The 21466-nt window shown below is 39.1% G+C and overlaps 1 protein-coding gene across 2 annotated transcripts in view; it reads right to left on the bottom strand.

Annotated features, from left to right (window-relative positions):
- The window catches only part of CCDC68 (coiled-coil domain containing 68), a 55837-nt gene that overhangs the window by 14595 nt on the left and 19776 nt on the right, over positions 1-21466 (bottom strand). For both annotated transcript variants that reach the window (XM_010375912.2, XM_010375919.2), the window contains exons 5-9: positions 19911-20051; positions 18792-18917; positions 16929-17057; positions 10479-10561; positions 986-1091 (exon numbers count right to left, since the gene is read on the bottom strand). In XM_010375912.2, the coding sequence (XP_010374214.1) occupies positions 986-1091; positions 10479-10561; positions 16929-17057; positions 18792-18917; positions 19911-20051 (585 nt within the window). The remainder of the gene's footprint in view (positions 1-985; positions 1092-10478; positions 10562-16928; positions 17058-18791; positions 18918-19910; positions 20052-21466) is intronic.

The following is a 21466-nucleotide window of genomic DNA, read 5'->3' on the forward strand; positions in this document are numbered from 1 at the left end:
CGTCTCAGCAACTTGATGTTCTCATCCTGCAGATGCAGCTGCTGGTGGACAGGATGCAAGGCCACTGCCTGGTGTGCAGAGGCTCCCTGCGGTAGAGATTTGTCAAGCAGCAGCATAATGAGGTGAACCTGCTTTGCCAAGAGGCAATGTGGAATTGGGAGGTGGGGTGACGAGATTCAAAACGGTGAAGGAAGAGAGGGGACACATGGATTCTAAGACCAACTTTGGCACGACTAGCTGTCATTAAACTGCTCTATAAAAAGAGGGTGTGGGGTGCACCCAAAGTCCCTCCTGGCTCTCAAATTCCACTACTCAATTATCTGGCCTTTCAGTGAGGTCATAGCCAAGCAAGCACAAATGCTGTATCTGTGTCAGGAAGGCTCTGGAGTTATTTGGGAGGACTTCTATTTGGTAGTAAAGTAATTGAATAGAAGTCTGATTTTAAATTTTAAAACAGACCCCCAAAACCAGATCAGTGCATATCTTGAAGTAGATTTTAAATACACACTCCACCATCTATCTGGCTGCTACCACAGTCGCCTCTACTTTGCCACCTGTCAGGCTGCTTCCAGAGAAGGAGGGCCAGGCTACACCGGTACCCTAAATCATCTCCTAAATAAATTATGAGGTTATGAAAATAGATCATTTCATGCTCAAGGAAGGGCTGCATCTCCTGACCTGTGAAATTGTCTAAAGACCAGTGTACATTATTTGGCTCAGAATACTTTTAGAAAATCACCGAAACATCTAAAAAACAGTTACATATAATTTTCCAAGCTATCTTCATTGACAATATTACAGGTGTTGGTGTTACAAACAAGAGAGGTCATTGGAAACAGAGCCATATTGCATGAGAAACAAAAAAAAGGATATGTCAGTAGGAAGAGAAATCTCATTGCTTTGAAAGTCCAGTCAAGCCACTCATATTTGGGCTCCACACCGTAAACATATCGTTTACCAGATAAATACACTTGATTAAACTGACCTCCTGGATGACACTGCGCAGGTTCTGATGTTGAGAGTGAATCACAAACTGCAGATGAGAGATCTGCTCCTGGAGAATGGAAATTGCCCTCTGAAGATCCTGGCAACTGGGAATGCAAAGAAAAAAGAGCAAGAGAAAATGATTGGCTCACACGTTCCATAGCATGCCCTTACTGCTAGCCCTCCTCCACACCACACTGCTACTGGGAATCAGGTGGGTAAGGCCCCAGGGCCCCATTATGCCACACAGGACACACTGAAGATAAATAGCTATGAAGTGGGTTCTGATTTGTTTGGATTTAACTTGAATGAGAATATCAATTCATGTCAAAACTCCTTTCTGACCATCTGTGACTCCTCCAGCACGTAGTGGAATCAAGTTGTATTCAGTATGATAAAGCACTTATATGCTAAATTGCCTTGCCTGAGCACCCACAGATGTGGCACCCATCAAACTTCACAGACAATTGCATGGCAATAGCAGAGTCAGAACATGTGAGCAGAAAGGGAGATTTTTATCTATTAATATATTTATAAGAAACCAATTTCTAATGATTTGGGCTTAGTATATGTTGTGGGTTGTCTGTGATTGTCTTTTTTTATTTTTTATTTTTTGGCTTCCTACTTTTGGTAATTCTACTATTGATTCATAGGGAAAGGTGGGGGGGAAAAGAGAAGAAAGGAAGAAATTAAATTCCAGTAAATATTTTTGAGTCCACATCAACCATTATGGGAAAAAAAAAGTCAGTTTTGAACTTAGATTATTTACACTTTCCCAAAGCTCCATTCAGGTAACTGGAATTGGTTGTACTGTTTTGGCTATTTCTCTACTTGCTACTATTATTAGAGTTATGAAGCCACATACATTGTGACAACACTACCAAGCTTAGAAGCATTGTGACCTCAGAGAAGTCACTTGGCCTTTGCTCTTATCCAGTGTCATCCCAATTCTGTTTCCTTTTTTCATTTGTTGTTGTTGTTGGTAGTGGTGGTGGTTTGTTTTTTTCAGACAGAGTCTTACTCTGTCACCCAGTCTGGAGTGTAGTGAGGTGATCTTGGCTCACCATAACCACCACCTCTGGGCTCTAGCGATTCTCACAGCTGGGACTACAACCATGCGCCACCACACCTGGCTAATTTTTGTACTTTTAGTAGAGACAGAGTTTCACCATTTTGGCCAGGCTGGTCTTCAACTCCTGACCTCAGGTGATCCACCTGCCTCAGCCTCTATATGAATCACAAAGATGGTGGAAATTCATAAGATACTATATAGCATGTTCTAATTAGAAAAAAGAGTTATCAGTTTCCATTTTGTTTCATAGAATGGACTAAAACATTGTTTCAGAGAAATGCACATCTAAACCACTATGAGATACCATCTCACAGCAGTCATAATGGCTATTATTAAAAAATAAAAAAATAACAGATGCTGGCCAGGATGCAGAGAAAAGAGAATGCTTTTACACGGTTGGTGGGAATGTAAATTAGTTCAGCCACTTTGGAAAGCAGTTTGGACATTTCTCAAAGGGGTTAAAACAGAAGTCAACCCAGCAATCCCATTACTGGGTATATACCCAAAGGAAACCCGATCATTCTACCAAAAAGATACATATAGTCATATGTCCATCACAGCAGTATTCATGAGAGCAAAGACATATATATAAACAACCTAGGTGCCTATCAACAGTGGATTCAATACAGAAAATGTGTTACATATACACCCTGGAATACTTTGCAGCCATAAAAAAGAATGAAATTGTGTCTTCTGCAGCAACGTGGATGCAACTGAAGGTCATCATGCTAAGTGAATTAAGGCATAAAAAGAAAATCAAATACTGCACAATTCCACTTATAAGTGGGAGCTAAACACTGGGTAAACACAAACTTAAAGAAGGAAACAATAGATGCTGTGGACAACTAGAGGGGGAAAGAATGGAGGAGAAAGGGTTGAAAAACTACCTACTGAATACTATGCCTGCTACCTAGGTGACAGATTTAACAGTAGCCCAAACCTCAGCATCAGGCAATATACCCATGTAACAAACTTGCACATGTACCCCCGCAGGTAAAGTAAAAGTTGAAATTAAAACAAAAAAAGGAAGCTTTATTTTAATTGGTCCACTAGAGTCCTGGAAAGAAAAACAAAAGAAATTTATAATTTATAATTATAAAATAAATTATTGTAAACTTCCAGGACTCTTGAAAGAGACAGGAGGGGAAGACAGGAGGATGTTTGGGAGTACAGGCACAAGAAATCTACAGGGAACAGGATGCCTAGGACATTGGTGAGGGGAGGGAAGCAAATGAGGGGCCTGAGAGAAGGATGCAGAGAACAAAAAGAGAAGGTACAAAATGATGGGGGAACAAGAACATGCATCAAGTGTGCTACTCTGTTTTAGATGATAATCAGAAACATGTCTGATTATCATACCTACACAACTAAATCTCACTGCAAAAGTCCATTTCCCTCCTCTTAATTAACAGTACAAGCAACTATCAAATTAAGAAAAGCTATGAAAGAAATGTAGACTGTCAACACAGGCTGAAGGGCGATCACTAGTTCAGCTGTGCCGATATTTTATCTGCTTTTTATAACACGATCATTTAAAGGACCCCGTACCTGGCAGAGAGCCTTATATTGGTCTTTCTCTCTTGGAAAGGGGCAGTAGGGAATCCAAACAAAGTAAATGAGCAAGCAGTCCCTTGTTTTCCTTTCCACAGTCCATGGCAGGAAGTGTTTGAAAAGAAATAAGCTGATGCCTGATTCAGATGAGAACGCTTTGTGCCCATGTAATTTGAACTGACAATGGCAGCAATACTGAGCTCTCACAGTATTTCCAAAATTCAAGTTCAGAGAATGGCTGCATCAGCACCAGCCTGTATTCACATTAGATTTCAGTTGTCCCTAGATTTGAGGTTCAGAGGCTTCTTGAGGCACAGGAGACTGACGAAATTTCAGGACCCCAGCGGGTAAGGCTCCAGACCCTAAGGATGTTGCGGGGAGATGGAAGAGCTTTCCAAGGAGAGACCAGACTTCGGATGTCTGCAAACATTCCTAACAGACAGTGAGAAGGCTTACTGGCCACAGAGAATCTTCAGGGGCAAGATGTCTTCAGAAGTCCAGGGAGATTGGGAGCGTGCGAGGGGCAGGGCTGAGAAATCTGCAGATGTTGCTCAGAACCCTTGCAGGGTAGAATTGCTGCGAACATGCAGAGGACGGAGTAACTGAGGAGCCTCAGAAGAAAACCTCAGTTACTAGGAAAAGATGACTGGAGAATATAAAGATCAAGACAGGTCAGGCATGGTGGTTCACGTCTGTAACCCAAGCACTTTGGGAGGCCAAGGCGGGCAGATCACTTGAGGCCAGGAGTTCGAGACCAGCCTGGCCAACATGGCGAAACCTATCTCTATTAAAAATACAAAATTATGTTGGGTGTGGTGGCTCGCACCTGTAATCCCAGCACTATGGGAGGCCAAGGTGGGTGGATCACTTGAGGTCAGGAGTTCGAGACCAGCCTGGCCAACATGGTGAGACCCTGTCACTACTAAAAATAGAAAAATTAGCTGGGCGTGGTGGCGTGCGCCTGTAATCCCAGCTACTGGGGAGGCTGAAGTACAAGAATCACTTGAACCCAGGAGGTGGACGTTGCAGTGAGGTGAGATTGCGCCACTGCAATCCAACCTGGGCGACAAAGCGAGACTCCATCTAAAAAAATAAAAACACAGAGGGCAAACAGAAATTGGATCCATAGCTGGTGCTAAAATTCAAAATTGCTCCAGCAAGGAAAGTGAAAGAAGAAAAGATAAAAATAACAGAAAGAGCAGCTATGACCCACTTAATGGTCAGACTCAGGACTTTCCTGGGAAGTAGTGAGAAAGAGCTTAAGATACATTGCAAGCTAGCTGTGAATATGCACGAAATATAAAAATATTGTAAGCTCTTAAAGGTGAGTATTTAAAATGGTTCTCTTTGTGTCCCATGACCCAGAACCTTGGAATCATTGGGAAAAAAAGATGGCTTGAGATACGGGGAACAGAGGTTATTATTTTTCTGTCAAAAATACCAAGCTCAGAAAACTTGCCCATGTACCCCTTGAAGATATTACCACAAAGTTCACTGTGGAAAAAAAACACCAAAAACTTGAAATTGGCCTCAAAGTAGAAGAAAAGTATTTCTAGAAGCACTCTTGAAAACACAAGGCCTTGAGGCTTCACTTATTTCCATTAATACGCTAAAACAGTGACTAAAGGAAATTGCAGAAAATCTCTATTAGGATTGTCCAATAAATAGGAAGCCTAATCATCCATTTAAGACTTTTAAATGTAAAAATATATCTAAGTAAGCTGTCACTTGATATTCTTTTGAGCTTTGTTGTTTATCTTTCTGTTAAAGCACTTTTCTTTGCTTTTCTTTCTTTTTTTTTTTTTTTTTTTTTTTTTTTTTTTTTTTTTTTTTTTGAGACAAAGTCTCACTCTGTCGCCCAGCGGCACAATCTCTGCTCACTGCAATCTCTGCCTCCTGGGTATAAGTGATTCTCCTGCCTCAGTCTCCTGCGTAGCTGGGATTACAGGCTCCCACCACCACGCCCAGCTAATTTTTGTATTTTTAGTGGAGACTAGATTTCACCATGTTGGCCAGACTGGTCTCGAACTCCTGACCTCAAGTGATCTGCCTGCCTCAGCCTCCCAAAGTGCTGGGATTACAGGCATGAACCACTGCACCCAGCCCAGTCTTAATAAAGAGCTACACAAGCAAAACTGGAGGAAGAAAACATAAGGAAGGGTCAAGTCTAAAAAAAGGAGGCAAATGTCTGTATCCGGGATTCCTGCTCTGCTTTCTGATGTCTCAACATAATTTTTGACCATGTTTTCCTCTACAATGCAACAGAATAAAGATATAAAGCAAATGTTGAAATTAAAGCAGAACTGAAAAGCTTTGGCTTCTAAGAAAATGTAGAAGACATGCTTTTCCCCATTCTTTCCACTAAGTACAACTAAAAGCCCTGGATATTGTATATGAAAAAAACACAAGAAGACTCTGAACAGTGGAGAGAAGAAGGCAGACTGGCTCCAGAACCTGGGATCCAAGAAATGACACAATGGTGAATCCTCTGGGGTTTCTTTTTATCTCACACATCCCAGACTTGGAGCTGGAAAAAACCAGCAGCCTGGAATGCCAATGGGGGCAAGCAAAAAAAAAGCCCCAACAAAAAGAAGAGAGAATCTCTGCCCTACCCTTTTGAGGGAAGGAATTGAGGATTCTCTCTCAATTCATCACTGAAGGAGGGGGAAGAGACAACTATTTCTGGTTCACTTCCTGTTAGATTCCTTAGTGTTCAAGAAGGGAAGTCAATCCTATCTTCAACTGCAGAAATGTGAAAATAAATTACTTTGCCTCTAATTAGCAACATGGGATGATCATAGAAGAAGCACTTGACAGGAAGCCCACCCTCAATTTCTGTACTCCCCAACGTCTCCCAAAGGGTTGGTGAAAGGAAAGTGAGTTCATGGAGAATTGTCTCTCCCTCCATTCCTCACGATACTTGAGAATCTATCTTTGGGTCAACTTATACCATAGAGGGTGGCATTATTGGATTTTCTCACAATGCCCTCTGTTCCTGTTATAGTGGCTTTTATTGGATTGTGTTGGCATCATGCTATTCTGTTTAGATGATGTTTTGAGGTAAGCCTTTGTGTTTATTACAAGGGGTAAGTTGAAAACATTATTCAGGGTTATTTTTATGACCATACTCTGGCCTTATAGATAGATTAGAAATAACTGAATGATTGCAAACACCTGATTGGTTTTAATCATGTGGAATTGTGACTCACAAAACTAATCATCATTTCCTGTTTGAGTTGGCTGCTGGAAAATGTAAAACTGAGTCAGTGGTCTCCTGTGAGCAAGTTTGTAGCATCCATGGGCCTAATTTTGTAAACAAACCTTATGGTATACCTATTATTTTATCTCCTTGTCCTCATCATCTAATTTTTTTCTAAATTAAGCAATCATATTATATTTTACATAGTTTTTATAAATAACCTTAGATTTTCTTAAAAACTTCACAAAGGGCATGAATAGCCTGAGCACGGCCATATTTACACAGCCCAAGAATATAACATGTTTCAGTCTTTATAAAGTACATTTATTACCAGGGATTCATACAGTAAGATGTTTATGAGAATGAAAATTCCAGAAGAAACCAAAAGAGCTAGGTGCTGAGACAAAGAAAGTAAAAGTAGCAATGAAAGCCATGTTACAGGCTCCAAGAGGCTACTTCTGGGTACACTACAGATTTCAGAGGCATTGGAAATATGAATAGCCCTACATAGAAATCCCACAGGATAGAGAAGATAGTGAGATTAGTGGCATCCTAGAGCTTCTCTGAAGCTATAAAAGAATCTTACTACCATCTGTGGGGACTCATATTGACTTCTATTTAGGATCCAATGTTTCTCTGGACTTCCATGAGTGTGAACATCACTGACTATGGGCCCCCCGTGGAATAGAGAATAACTAGGGACCACAACCACAAGAACAGAAGAGGTCAGATTCTTACCATTCCCAGGCCAGACTAAGGGAAAGAATCAGCTTGGATGTAGGTGTAGCCCTGTTTGCATTTCAACAAAATTCATGAATGTGTCTTACTATTTTCCATAAAATTCTTCTTTATTATTATTTTCATTGGTGGTACCAAAGGTGTGCCTTGAGAGAACACTCTCACCCCAAACTACCACAGATAAATGTACAATTTAAGTAGCAACCATATGCTTTGACATGCAACCTCAACTTCAAGGTTTTTTCTCCTCTAAGGAGTTTCCATTCCTAAGCAGCACCTATGTAAATATGGAAGGGCCAACACTGTTTATTTTTACAATCGCTATTAATCTGTTCTCATGCTGCTAAGAAAACATACCCGAGACTCGATAATTTATAAAGGAAAGAGGTTTGGTTGATTCACAGTTCTGCGGGGCTGGGGAGGCCTCAGAAAACTTACAGTCATGTTGGAAGGGGAAGTAAACATGTCCTTCTTCCCATGGCGGGCCAAAACCATGCAGCAAGAAGTGCCAAGCAAAAGGAGGAAAAGCCCCTTATAAAGCCATCAGAACTTGTGAGAACTCATGAGAACAGCAGCATTGAGCTAACCGCCCCCATGATTCAATTACCTCCTACCAGGTTTCTCCCAGGACACGTAGGGATTATGGGAACTACAATTCAAGATTCTCATCTTTTTGGGTAGTGACACAGCCAAACCGTATCAATCCCAAGTATGTTTCCCCAAAAGATAACTCTTAAAAAGGCCTGCATATTTGTTTGTGATGTGGCAGGGCAGAGGGAAAAGTCAGAAAATGGTCTTTTGCTAATCGTTACTCAGAGGAATGAAGAACCCAGTTTGAGAGATCCTCAGAGGTTTCCAGAAATAAAAGAAAGATGGTCAAAATCTTTTATAGTAAAACGAGCACATGCTTTGCTATGTATGAGAATGTAGGAGCGAAAACTCCCAGCTCTATAACTTCTGAGAGATTGAGCAATCTTGCACAACTCAATTAGAATTTCAGCTGTTTCCCGGAAAGGTGAATGAAAGGATTAAAATAAAGAAGGTCCCTGAGGTTATTCTGAAAACTGTAAAGCATTTTACCTATGTCAATTACCAGTGATGGTAATAGAAATATGGAGTCAACCTTATTTTTAAGAAGACAAATCTTTTTAACTTCTCTGTCTTCTTTTTATGACCCTATCTATCTAATCTTAACCTAACAGAAACCCTCTTTTTTGTGGTAGCTTAATCAAGTCTCTATTACTTCAACCAAAAGAGTCTGATTCCTACTGATTTCATTTTCTTGTCACTTCACAAACTGAATGCCTCTACATAAAGCTCAGACAAAGTGATAAGTAATCACAAATATGTGTGATACCCACAATCTATAAAAATTGCATAAGCCTGGATGTTGAAAAACCTTTCTAGAAACACCAAACATCCACTTTCCCCAAGAAATTTCTAAAACTTCCTTGGAGCTTTTAAAGAATTCTTTATAAAAACTGTTTATATAGAATAGAAGTGAAAGAATAGATCAAGTGGGTTTTTAAAAGAGCTACATTGTTGTCTCAAAGACGGACAATAGCCCTATCACCAATTTTTTAAAAGCACATTTTTTAAAGGAAAAAAAAAATCAAACTTGGATGGCCTGAACTTTTAATGGAAGACACGTACAAATCAGTAGTTCTGCTACAAGGAAAAGCTCTGCCTATTTAAGAAAAATATTAACTGAAGATTACTTAGATTGAAGTTATGAATATCCTTATGTAATTCCAAGACCTAAGGATACTTTCTGCAGTATTTCCTTCAATCTCTACAGAAATGTGCAGTGTTATAAAACTATCTTAGAAGTCCCTTGTTTTGGTCTACATGTTTGTCACAGGGAAGAAGCTAGGAAAATTAATAATTTATTGGGATCTTGTATGTTTCAAATGTGTGTGTGTGTAATTGCCAGGATCAGCCCATTTCTGGGCTTTGGCATATGTGGTCCAAAATGTAGGAATACAAGCCAGGCAGAAGGTACAATAGATGAGGACAGGTGGGAAGAAAGATAAAAAAGGAAAGGAAGCAGCAGGGAGCCTGTAGGGAGGAAATTGAAAGACTGAGAAAGTGGGATGTCTGAGTACATATCATTGAATAAATGACGTACCATTGAATTCTGTCCATAACAGTGCCTAATATCCTAGTGAACAATAGTTCTAGGGTGACAAACTACGATCTTGAAATTGATTTGACTTTGAACGATATAATTATATCGGAACATACAATGATTGTGTTGGACTAGAATTTTTAAGAAATAAAGAAAAATCTCAGAAAATGTCTCATTATATGATTTATTACATGATAATACAGATACTTTTTCTAATAGCAGCCGAGTAGCACAGCGATTATGGCGATACCCACAAACCCACCCCCAACATGCTAAGGACTGTGACTGCTTGTAAACTATGAGTATTTATAAGTCCAAAGAACTATGGATATTGTCCATAGTATTTCCTTCACCCTACAGAATTAAGGAGTATCAGGAAACTATCTTAGAATTCCGCTTGTGGGCTGGCCAGTGCAATGTTAGCTGTAAAAGAGACTCATTAACTAAGACAGAAGCATCAGAGAATAAAGACCTCTCAAGCATCCTCCTTAGCACAAACGATAAACCAGGAGGTGCCAGGCTTACTCACTCATTCACTCTTCAGAAACACTAACCTTCCTGTGGGGTTCCCTGCACCCCCAGTGGACTCTGCCCCCTGCCCCCAACTGCTCTGTGATTCCTCTGAGTTTGAGGGAGGGGAGGTACATAACTACATGACTGTTAATCCCAGGAATTCAACCTTCCTCCTGCACTGTCAGTCATCCTATTTCTTTGGGGGACAGAAGATCTTCTGTTCCCTGGTTGGCATACCAGTGGACAGGAAAGAAATCAGGAACTGCTTTTACTTAACAGGTAGCTTTGCAAACCTTTTTCCACATGTAGCACTGGATTTGAGTTGCAGTAGCTTGTTTTCCAAAGACAGTTTTCTTTCTAGTAGTGTTCTCTTTTCCTAGGAGAAAATAAGATACAAATGTTGCTGAACTACATGTGTATGTTTGGTAAGGCCTTCCTCTTGTTATACTAGAACTATGGCTTGAGCTAAAGAGTTAACTTCCCATGTGCTGTTACTCTTATCTTCAAGGAAACCTAGCTGAGTATTCTCCTGTGTGCTTTACACATAGTTCAACTATAGGCCAAAAATAATTGTCTTCACTCTCTCACCTGCCTGGAGGACTTCTTTTGCTCATCTTCCAAGGTATTGCCCATAGCCTGTTCAGTTCAACCTCTCCCACTCACCTCTCCCCATCCTACCACACATAAACAGCCAGCTCATCCCTTGCTAGACCCTGGCTCTCCCACCCTTACGTCTGCTTCCCTTGCATTAGACTGAGTTGTTGGTATCCAAGGACACTAGATACCTCTAGGTACTACATGTCATCTGTCAGAAGGTAGTAAAACAATAAACGTATTTTTGATGAAGGATCAAGGCCACAAAGGATACAAATGCTTTCCAATTAGGATACAGGAGAAACTCAGATTGCAATTTTATGATATTGGGAAAGAATATCTTTTAAAAAGATGCCTTAATTTGATTATTAAGCCAAAGCCTTTCCATTCAAAAGGAAAACAGACAAGACCATGAAAAATGAAGCTGAGATGATTGTGTTCATTTTATATTTGATGGCACTCAGCTGAAAAAAGGAATTTGGTGCTTTGGCCTGATGGTTTAGGTTGCCAAGTTGGAAAGAAACAAGGGAGATTGAAAAGAGGCAGGAATTGGTATTGGCAACTTGGATGGAATTGACTGGAAGATGTGTGCTGAAACTATCTATAATGCTGTTTAAAATTACTTCCTGCTGCAGCTTCTGAGTGAGTAGTACAAAGCAAGGCAATGCTGTCTAGCAGAAACATCACAAAGATTGTGCATAGGGACTTAACCTGGTTTCTAAATTTTGGCCAAGGTTTTCAACTCTTGGGCCTTACCAATATTAAGAAAAATTAACCCAAACTTGGAAATAAAAACAATACACAGCATGCAGTTTTAATGTCATATTGGGTCATCGTTTAATTATTTGACCCAAGATTTATTTAATTATCTCAGATAATTTTCCTTTGTTCGCTTTTATTATTTATTATTTGATTAGAGCCCTGGGTCTGTGAAGTTGCATGTAAATTTGTAGATTTTTGTCTGGTAGAAGACATAATCCCAAAGATTATGGTTTAATTCCTTAAAGAATATTAACTGTTTTTTTAAATTTAATCTAGTAATCCTATACTATTTTCAATTTTTCTCCAAAATGCCTATAAATGACTAGTTTCTGAAAATATTTTATTTAAACCAGCTTTCTCATCTTACTGTTTCCCTCATTAATGAGTTACAACATTTGACATGTATTCATTCTATATTCATTTGACTCATATTTGTATCTTCTGAGAATTCCTAAAATGGGGATAATATTACCTATATTGAAATGTTGGGATGATAGAGATAATATATGTAAAAGAGATACAGGCTTCCTGGCACATATTTGGACCTCAATATATAATAATTTGAAGGCACTGGTTACTTCATATCTTATGTGTTCTGCACGCTTTTTCAAATTTTTCTTATAGTATTCTTGCCACATAAAAATAGCCCTGGAGGGCCGGGCACGGTGGCTCAAGCCTGTAATCCCAGCACTTTGGGAGGCCGAGACGGGCGGATCACGAGGTCAGGAGATCAAGACCATCCTGGCTAACACGGTGAAACCCCGTCTCTACTAAAAAATACAAAAAAACTAGCCGGGCGAGGTGGCGGGCGCCTGTAGTCCCAGCTACTCTGGAGGCTGAGGCTGGAGAATGGCGTAAACCTGGGAGGCGGAGCTTGCAGTGAGCTGAGATCCGGCCACTGCACTCCAGCCTGGGCCACAGAGCGAGACTCCGTCTCAAAAAAAAAAAAAAAAAAAAAAAAAAAAGAAAAAAAAAAAAGAAAAAAATAGCCTTGGAGTTGCCCTAGCTGTGTTCAAATTATTTCTGAGGGATCACAGATCTTTCTTTCCTTCCTTCCTTCCTTCCTTCCTTCCTTCCTTCCTTCCTTCCTTCCTTCCTTCCTTCCTTTCTTTCTTTCTTCTTTCTTTCTTTCTTTCTTTCTTTCTTTCTTTCTTTCTTTCTTTCTTTCCTCTCTCTCTCTTTCTTTCTTTTCTTTCTTTCTCTTTCTCTCTCTCTCTCTCTTTCTCTCTCTCTCTCCCTCCCTTCCTCCCTCTCTCTCTCTTTCTTTTTTTTTTTTTTTTCAGAGTTTTGCTCTTGTTGCCTAGGCTGGAGTGCAGTGGTGCGATCCTGGCTCACTGCAACCTCTGCCTCCCAGGTTCAAGCGATTCTCCTGCCCCAGCCTCCTGAGTAGCTGGGATTACAGACATGCACCACCACGTCTGGCTAATTTTGTATTTTCAGTAGAGACGGGGTTTCTCCATGTTGGTCAGTCTAGTCTCGAACTCCCGACCTCAGGTGATCCACCCGCCTTGGCCTCCCAAAGTGCTGGGATTACAGGTACGAGCCACTGCGCCCGGCCCACAGATACATCTTACAAGCATATGATTAGACTTGGATTGTCAAAAAACATACCACAGGTAATGTATTTTGAATTTGTATGTTGAGGGAAAATGGTGCCTAACGAATGTTTAATAGTCTTACTCTTGATTAATGGATTTTCATAAACAGGGGTCAAGGGAACCAGACAACCAGACTAGTAAATGTTCTCCCTTGGCCAGGCTCTGCCATCTAGCTTGGGTTCTTTTTGCCTCCTCTTTGACAACACAGAAAATCTCACCATACCAGATAGCACTTTTCAGGCAATGTCTTCAGGAAAGGGAAAGGGAGTTCATAGCATCACACAGTGGGCAACCCACTATTCCCAGAGCCATACATCCAGACAGCTCCAGGTTTCCCTCAGCAGTCTGATCGGAGAGGGCACCAATTTCAATCATGGCCAAATGCTAACATCTAAATGTTTTGGAACCAACTCTATCATTTTTGTCCAGCATGAGAGAAGACGGGGGCATAATGGAAAGGGTTGTGATGTAGAAAGTGGAGGATTGTGGAACAGTTTCGGGTTCATGCTGTCCTCATTTATAAAATGATCATGAAGAACTAGGTGGTCTCAAAAGTGCCTTTGAGCTCTAAAATTGCAATGGAGCTAAATCAATGACACTAGAAAACAAATATGATGTAACAGAATTGCACTGCTAGCAAATGGAACATATGCCATATTAAAATGCTCTTACTGGGCATTTTTGCTAGCTTATCACTGTGCTTATGGAATTCATTCTCACTGCATTCCTGATTAAAGTGGGACAGATGGTGAAGGTTTTAAGTAATGTGTTCATTACCAGACCTCATACCACTAATGGCTATTTACTGGAGCAGTGGATTGTTCAAGTGAGTAGCAAGTAAATTTTTCTCCAGGGGGCACCCACAACCAGGGCAATATTTATCAACCTTTGTGAGGATGTTCATTTTCAATTTTTACTTTCTTTTTGAATTTGTGTCTTTTTCCTATTGATATAAAAGGCCCAGTACACCCTCCCCTTATTCTGGCCCACACTCCCTACCTGAGACACCCTACCTCACAGCCTGTCTCCTCAGTCTCTCTTTAAACCAAGATGTTACCCAACTTTGTTCCTTATAGTTTTATTTATTTGCTTGTTTCACAAATATAAAATATTTTAAAACCAATTTGCTTTTTTTAGTTTTGTTTTGTTTTTGAGACAGAGTCCTGCTCTATTACCCAGGCTGAAGTGTAGTGGCGTCATCTCGGCTCACTGCAACCTCCACTTCCCAGGTTCAAGTGATTCTCATACTTCAGCCTCCAGAGTAGCTAGGACTGCAAGCACGTGCTACCATGCCCAGCTAATTTTTGTGTTTTCTTAGGAGCGACTGGGTGTCACCATATTGGCCAGGCTGGTCTCGAACTCCTGGCCTTAAGCGATCCTCCCACCTCAGCCTCCCCAAATGCTGGAATTATAGGCGTGAGTCACCGCACCTGGCCTAAACCATCTTTTACTTTAAATAAAACTGCACATTGCCCCTCCACATCATCCCCACTTACCTCCACCCTCCAGAGATTCCAGTAGGCTGCACTTTAGAAAGTCACTGAACTATTCTGGAAGGTTGCTGCATGGCCTTACTAAGTCATGCGCATCCTGTCTACTTCCTTTATCCAAGATCTCCTGGAGACAGCCCACTGTTAAGAGTTATTATCAGGGCAAGAGCTAGGCCATCACTTCCCAAGAATGTCCTGCCAGGATCTGAGTCACTGAACCTTATTCTAGGGCATGCTCTTCTGCCTTTGACTGCACTTTCAGCCTCCCTAAAGGACCCATAGAGGAATTAAGAAAGGGAGATTTGGGAAGTTCCTTGAGCCTCACACAATCCAGATATACTACATTGTCATATCCACAAAAAGAGACTGGTTCATTCACAAATATATATATTCAGCCCCTAGTTCTATGTTACACATGGTGGTGTTCAAATATTTGTTTAGTAAACCATCAAGTAAATATACCCCAGAACTCTGAGATGAACTAACATCTAGTATACATTTCCTAGGATCACTGGGAAATAGAAATTATCTTCTACTGTTCTTTTTTTTTTTTTTTTTTTTTTTTTTTTTTTTTTTTTTTTTTTTTTATTGAGACGGAGTCTCGCTCTGTCGCCCAGGCTGGAGTGCAGTGGCACAATCTCGGTTCACTGCAACCTCCTTCCTCCTGGGTTCAAGTGATTCTCCTGCCTCAGCCTCCCAAGTAGCTGGGAGGCTACAGGCGCCTGCCACCATGCCCAGCTAATTTTTGTATTTTTAGTAGAGACAGGGTTTCACCATGTTGGCCAGGATCGTCTCGATCTCTTGACCTCATGATCCACCCACCTTGGCCTCCCAAAGTGTTGGGATTATAGGCATAAGCCACCGTGCCCAGCCTGTTCTTTTGTTAATTTGGGGGCACTAAACCTGACCCAATATTACTGGGTTTGAGATGGCATGAGCTCTAGACTAAACTTAAATTTCAAGCTGGTTAATCAATCTGTTTGGTTAAGCAATTCTATTCATTTCCCAGAATTGTCTTTCTTTCCTTAATGCAAATATTCTTTGTGCTATCTTAGTTTTGTTAAGCTGTTTATTATAAGATCAAGTATTCTGCCACTACCAGGTACACATCCAAATATTACAGTTTTTCCAAAACAGCATAATTATAAACTGTCATGCCTGGATAAACTAATTGCTTAAGGAGATTCTAGCCCAGTGATTCTGCTAAAGTATAACACTCAGTGACCTACCGCATAATATACATGCAGCTGAATACTATTATCTTAGAGCCACTTGATAATGGGCATACTTAATTTTTGTGATTTCCTCATAGGTCCTTCACCAAGACTACGAATTCAACCAAATCACAATGTCATAAAACTTTAAATTCTTGGGAAATATTTTTAAACAAATCAAAGTTCCTTTGATAAGAAACCTGAATATTGAAATGTGATGTTTTTGAAATGACATTTATGAAATGGCATAACCCCAGGCAGACTCATAAAACAAATTAAAGCTAAAAAGAATAGAGGCAAATACAATAAATATAAAAAATGTATTGGGCGATATTTACTAGTATCCAAAGCCTATATTTTTCTCTATCCCCAATTCAGTTTCAGAGATGCCAGTTTTCTCTTTGTTTTGCTATTAAAAAATAATATTCCTTGATTTGTTCAAATTCTAAATTCTAAGGCATACATACACAAATTTATGTGTTCACCTTTTGTGTATATTTGGAGTGCTAGCTACTTAAATGAACATGGCATGAAATATTTTCAAATTTTTATTCTATTATTACTCTTCTCTAAATGTGCCTTCTTAAAGTTCCAATTTCTATAGAATGACTTTTCTTAATGTAAACTGTATCTCTCCTAGTGCAGCCATAGGTTTTTGCAAACACAAAGTAGACTTGGGTGGTCAAAAATGGATATTGCACTGACTCTAATACATAAAAATGCTGTGATTACAGGGACCTGCTATATTAATACTCCTAGTAGATGGACTTTGTGCTCTTTTCCATTAGTTGCATTCACAGCCTCACCTGGTTCCCCTTTCTAAGTCATATATTTCCTAGAAAGTGACAAATGATGATATGACTACAGTATTTGCAGAAAGGTAAATCAATCACTCCAGTATAGATCATATGAAATGTTTAAGGGAAAATTAATATTAAATACTTCCTAAGGGCAAATACTGTAAAGAATACTTTCACTTAACATATCTTATTTAATTTAATATCCTATTTATTTTGGTATTATTTTATTTCATTCTCATCCTAACCCTGTCAGTAAGAAAATCTTCTAATTCTCCAGGGCTGTACCTTTTCCATTCTCTGTACAAGGTTCTCCAATTCTGTAATTTGACTGTGTTTTTCTTCAAGTTTTTCAGCAACTTGATTCAGATTTTCAACATGTTGTTTCAATTTCTGTTCTTTTTCAAGCTTGTTAACCTATGGTCAGAGAAACAGTTGTGTTGTGAAAACTCTGTTTTTATTAAACCTATACACATATTACCTCTTTCTACAATTTTCTAATTAGCCAAAAAAATTCAGAATTCATACTTGTTTAGAATTACTTTTTTTGATTTCAGTGTTTCCTTCAAAATAACCCTGATAGACTACAACAACATTAAATCAAGAATTAAAATTATAATAAATATAAATATTCTTCCTAGAATGCTTCCATTTGTTACCATAAAGCATACTTCCTGAATTGGTATAAGAGAGAAAGATGCTAATTTAACAAAAGCAACATTTTTGACTTTTTCTCAACAATTATTATCCAGAACAACAACAACAAAAATACAGGTTCAATTAAAACACGTTTTATTTTTAATCAGAAAGTGTCATAAAATCAGAATAACTCTCCTCAGCATGTCACCGTGCTACTTCATAGGCATAGAGCAGGGGTTGTGCTGAGGGATCATAGGAGAGAAGTCTCCATCTAGCAGGTAATAGGCTACAGTGGGACTGTGTCGACTAACTTGTTACTCTTCCACATGTGTATTCAACAAAGCTTGACATTTCAGAGAGAAAAATAAGTGTCTGGCTTCCTTTGTAAATACCAAGCGGGCGTTTCAGTCAGGTCACTCCAGGCTAGTGCCGAGGCCACATTACAGGGATGCATGCTTCTTGTCCCCACAAGCCCCCCCATAGCATAGCACCCTCATCAGCTTCCCGCTTATGTTCTTCATCTGCACCTTGCATGCATGTGAGTATGCAACCATCACTACCACAGCTTGATGCGTGAAAGGGTGTCACCTAGGCAGTGAATTTCCTACTGTACTCCCCTGGGGACCTTCCTACAGCCTGAGCTGACAGACACCTGGGTGCCCCAAACTATTATGAGTGAACTTACCTTTAGCTGTTTTATATTTTTAATTTTGGCAAACACACACACACAGGCATACACACACTTTTTTGACTTCTCCAGTTCTAGAATATATTTTTCAGATAGATTTTATTGACCCTAGTGTATATACTTCAGATTTAAAAACAAATGAACAAAAAAGAACATGTATAAGTGTATGTACATTTTTTATTTTTAAAATTTATATATTTACATATTAAAATATAAAAATATATAACATATATTATATATTATTTATTATGCTTTATATATAATATAATTTATATATTATATATAACTATGTATTTTAAAAATATATATAACTTTATATATTTTTAAAAAGCATATAGATACATATTTTGTTTTCTATTTTCTATAACCCAAAGTATGTATCCTAAGTCCAAAACAATTTTGAAACCCCGTGTCTAGCCCAACTCTTTCATTCTAGAGACAAGGACACCCAACTCCAAACAGGAAGAATGGCTCAGTCTGGGTCATCTAGCTAGTCAATGGCAGAACCCGAAGAGAAGTTACCAGTCAGGGTCCGCAGGGCCAGCCCAGGTTTCCAGGCAGGGTGGCACTGCCTCCTTCCCACCTGTGCTTATGGGGGGTCTGGGCAACAACTGCAACACAGCAGCTCAGCAACATCTGGGGGTGTCGGGCTAAGCAGGGGCAAGGGAAACTGGCAGAAAAGACTAGCACACCACTCCTTTCCCACGTCTTTTACCAAGTCACTTGGCCATTGCTTGTTTCATTTCTAACTCTTCCAGAAAGATGAACTTGAACAGCTCAGGGTGGGGGCTAGTTCTCCAATAGACAAGCTGCGTGTTTGGTACCTGGAGTAAGTGTTTACTGTCCTCATGCTTCTTTCTCACTTCTTCAGATTGTGTTTGGTAGTTTTCAAATAATCTCTGGGCCACGTTTCTCAGAGTTGCTGCTCCTGCTTCTCTGGAGGCTTCCAGCTAGAAAAAAGGTCACTATGTATGTTCTGACATTTACAACAAAAACCTTTAAAGGCAGAACAGTTTGATGGGCAATTAAGAACACCAAGGGTATAACTATACCTTTTACAGCCTCATAGACAATGGATAGGAGAGAAGACACTGTTATTTGGTAAGAGGAAAATGTAAAAGGAGAAACTCCCTATTTAGAGGGGCTGTTGAAAAGGCAGATTTGCCATAGTCAAACCAAACCAGAGCTCTGTGCACAGTAATGCCCTGCAGTGATAGTCCTCACTGTTCAGATAACTCCATGCCACTCTGTCAGCTTATACACTTATTTGCAAGCCTTTTATCATTAATGTCCATAACAGTGTTAAAAAATGTATCTTCCTGAAATAGAAGTGGGACAAGGTTAAAGTATTGAGGACAATAATGCTAAAATGTCATGAATCTTTCCAGGATTTAACCTGAGGAAACAATCAAGAATGACTATAAAGATTTCCCTATCAAGATATTCATTGCAGGACTGCATATAAAATAAACCTTAAAGAGGAAAATCAAAAGCATTCAGCCATAGACAAATTTAAAAAATATTGTGGCATTTGACTATGAAGGCTATAATTAATATTTATTAAATATGAACACACTTTAAAAAATGTATTGTGGATTGTGGTAAGAGCACTTAACATGAGATCTACTAAGTGTGTACAGTACAGTATTGTGAACTATAGGCATAATATTATGCAGTAGATGTCTAGTCATCTTGCATGACTGAAATTGTATAACTATTGAACTTTTGTGAGATATTTTCAATAACAAAAGAAGTCTCAAAAATAAAACAGTGAGATATGATTTGTGAAATATAAAAATGCTTCTCTATGTAAGGGAACACACAGATGGAGCTATGGATGTGTGTAGACATCTCTCTGCTTTTACAGAGCCACCAATGCTAACAACCCACCCTATTAGCTCAAAGGCTCAAAACACAGAATTTGAAACTTCTATCAGTCATACCTTGATTTTCAATACTTCATTCTCTTTGTTCATTTCTAAGAGCTGTAGGTCTTTTCCTTTTATCTTTTTCATGAGCAAATCCAAACTGCAACAAGAAGGATCCATTTCAGAATCAGAGCCCTGCTGAAGGTTTCCACAGTGCTGAAACGGACAAATGAAAATCATAGACCTAACTATCTTTTCCTCTACAAGCTTTGACAACAGTAATGATCATTTAGTATTACATATAGCAAAGAGGCTTCAGGTCAGCATAAATAAACATCTTTTGAATCTCAAATATCAGTGAGAAATTCTGGAAGCACCTGACTTCTATATTTGCTCAAATTTGAACGGATTCTTATATTGAAAGAGGTAGAATGACATTTTAACTTTTATATTTCAAATATATAGTTTTTATATTTCATATATATAGTTTCAAATATACTGATAAGTGCTTTTTAGGAGATAAATAAAGTCCACAAGGCCAGACATTTTTAAAAAATCTAAGTTGTCGACATAATTACATTTTTGTTACATTGCATTATAGACTAACAGTCGGACCTAACAGTTACAATACATAATGGTCAATGTTTGGTGATGCTTCACTGTAATTACCTCATATTAAACTTCCAATCAGAGATATCAGAACTGAATGGCACTGCCATTATAACTTGATGTAAGCTCTAGCTTACTGAAAATACACTTGGAACATAAATATCATCTGGAATTGTGGACACACGGAGGTGAAAAAGAAATAATAAACCATCTAACTTAACCTGTCCATTTTACAGATGTAGAAACTGAGGACCAGGGCCCAAGTTTCTGCAGCAAAGGAGCGGGAGAGCTCCTGGCACAGCCTCTTGAATAGTTGTTGTGTGGTCTTTCTGTTCTTTCAATTTATTTCAAAACAGAGAAACTATTACACAATTATACATACCCTACAATTATAATAACAACTTCTATTTGTTAAACACCTGTTATGTGCCCGTTCATCTTTTACATGTTTTACATACAGTCCTTTATCTGAATACTGAAAACACTGGAAGGCGCTTGGCCCTTTACACAGGTGAGGAATTTGAAGATGAAAGTTTAACGAACACACCTAGGGTTATACCTAAAGTAACTGCCAGACCAGAATTAGAATCCCAGTTTAACAACAAAATATATAATATTTTCACTATAATATAATAACTACGACTGTAGAAATAAAAAACAAAAAGAACATAGTGTATGTGGGTAACATCCTCCCTCACCATAACTCTGCCACAATTTGGTTTCTTATAGTCCAGACCCTAGTGCATATTTCTACTCTCCATATACAAAGTAGGAATTATTTTCTTTTTTAATTTGTTAAAGAATATTTGACAGAAAAAACTCTTGTAGAAGGTAGATTATCAGCAGTGGTAGATGGCTACAAAGATCATTGATCAGTGCTTTTCAAACTTCAATATGCCTATGAATTACTGGGTGATAGATCTGGTTAAAAAATGCAGATTCTGAATCAGGAGGTCTGGGGGAGAGCCTAGATGCTGCGTTTCTAACATGCTCGTGGTGATGCTGCGCTGCTCGGACTGCAG

Source organism: Rhinopithecus roxellana, chromosome 21 (assembly GCF_007565055.1).
Source record: "Rhinopithecus roxellana isolate Shanxi Qingling chromosome 21, ASM756505v1, whole genome shotgun sequence".
Taxonomy (NCBI): Eukaryota; Metazoa; Chordata; class Mammalia; order Primates; family Cercopithecidae; genus Rhinopithecus; species Rhinopithecus roxellana.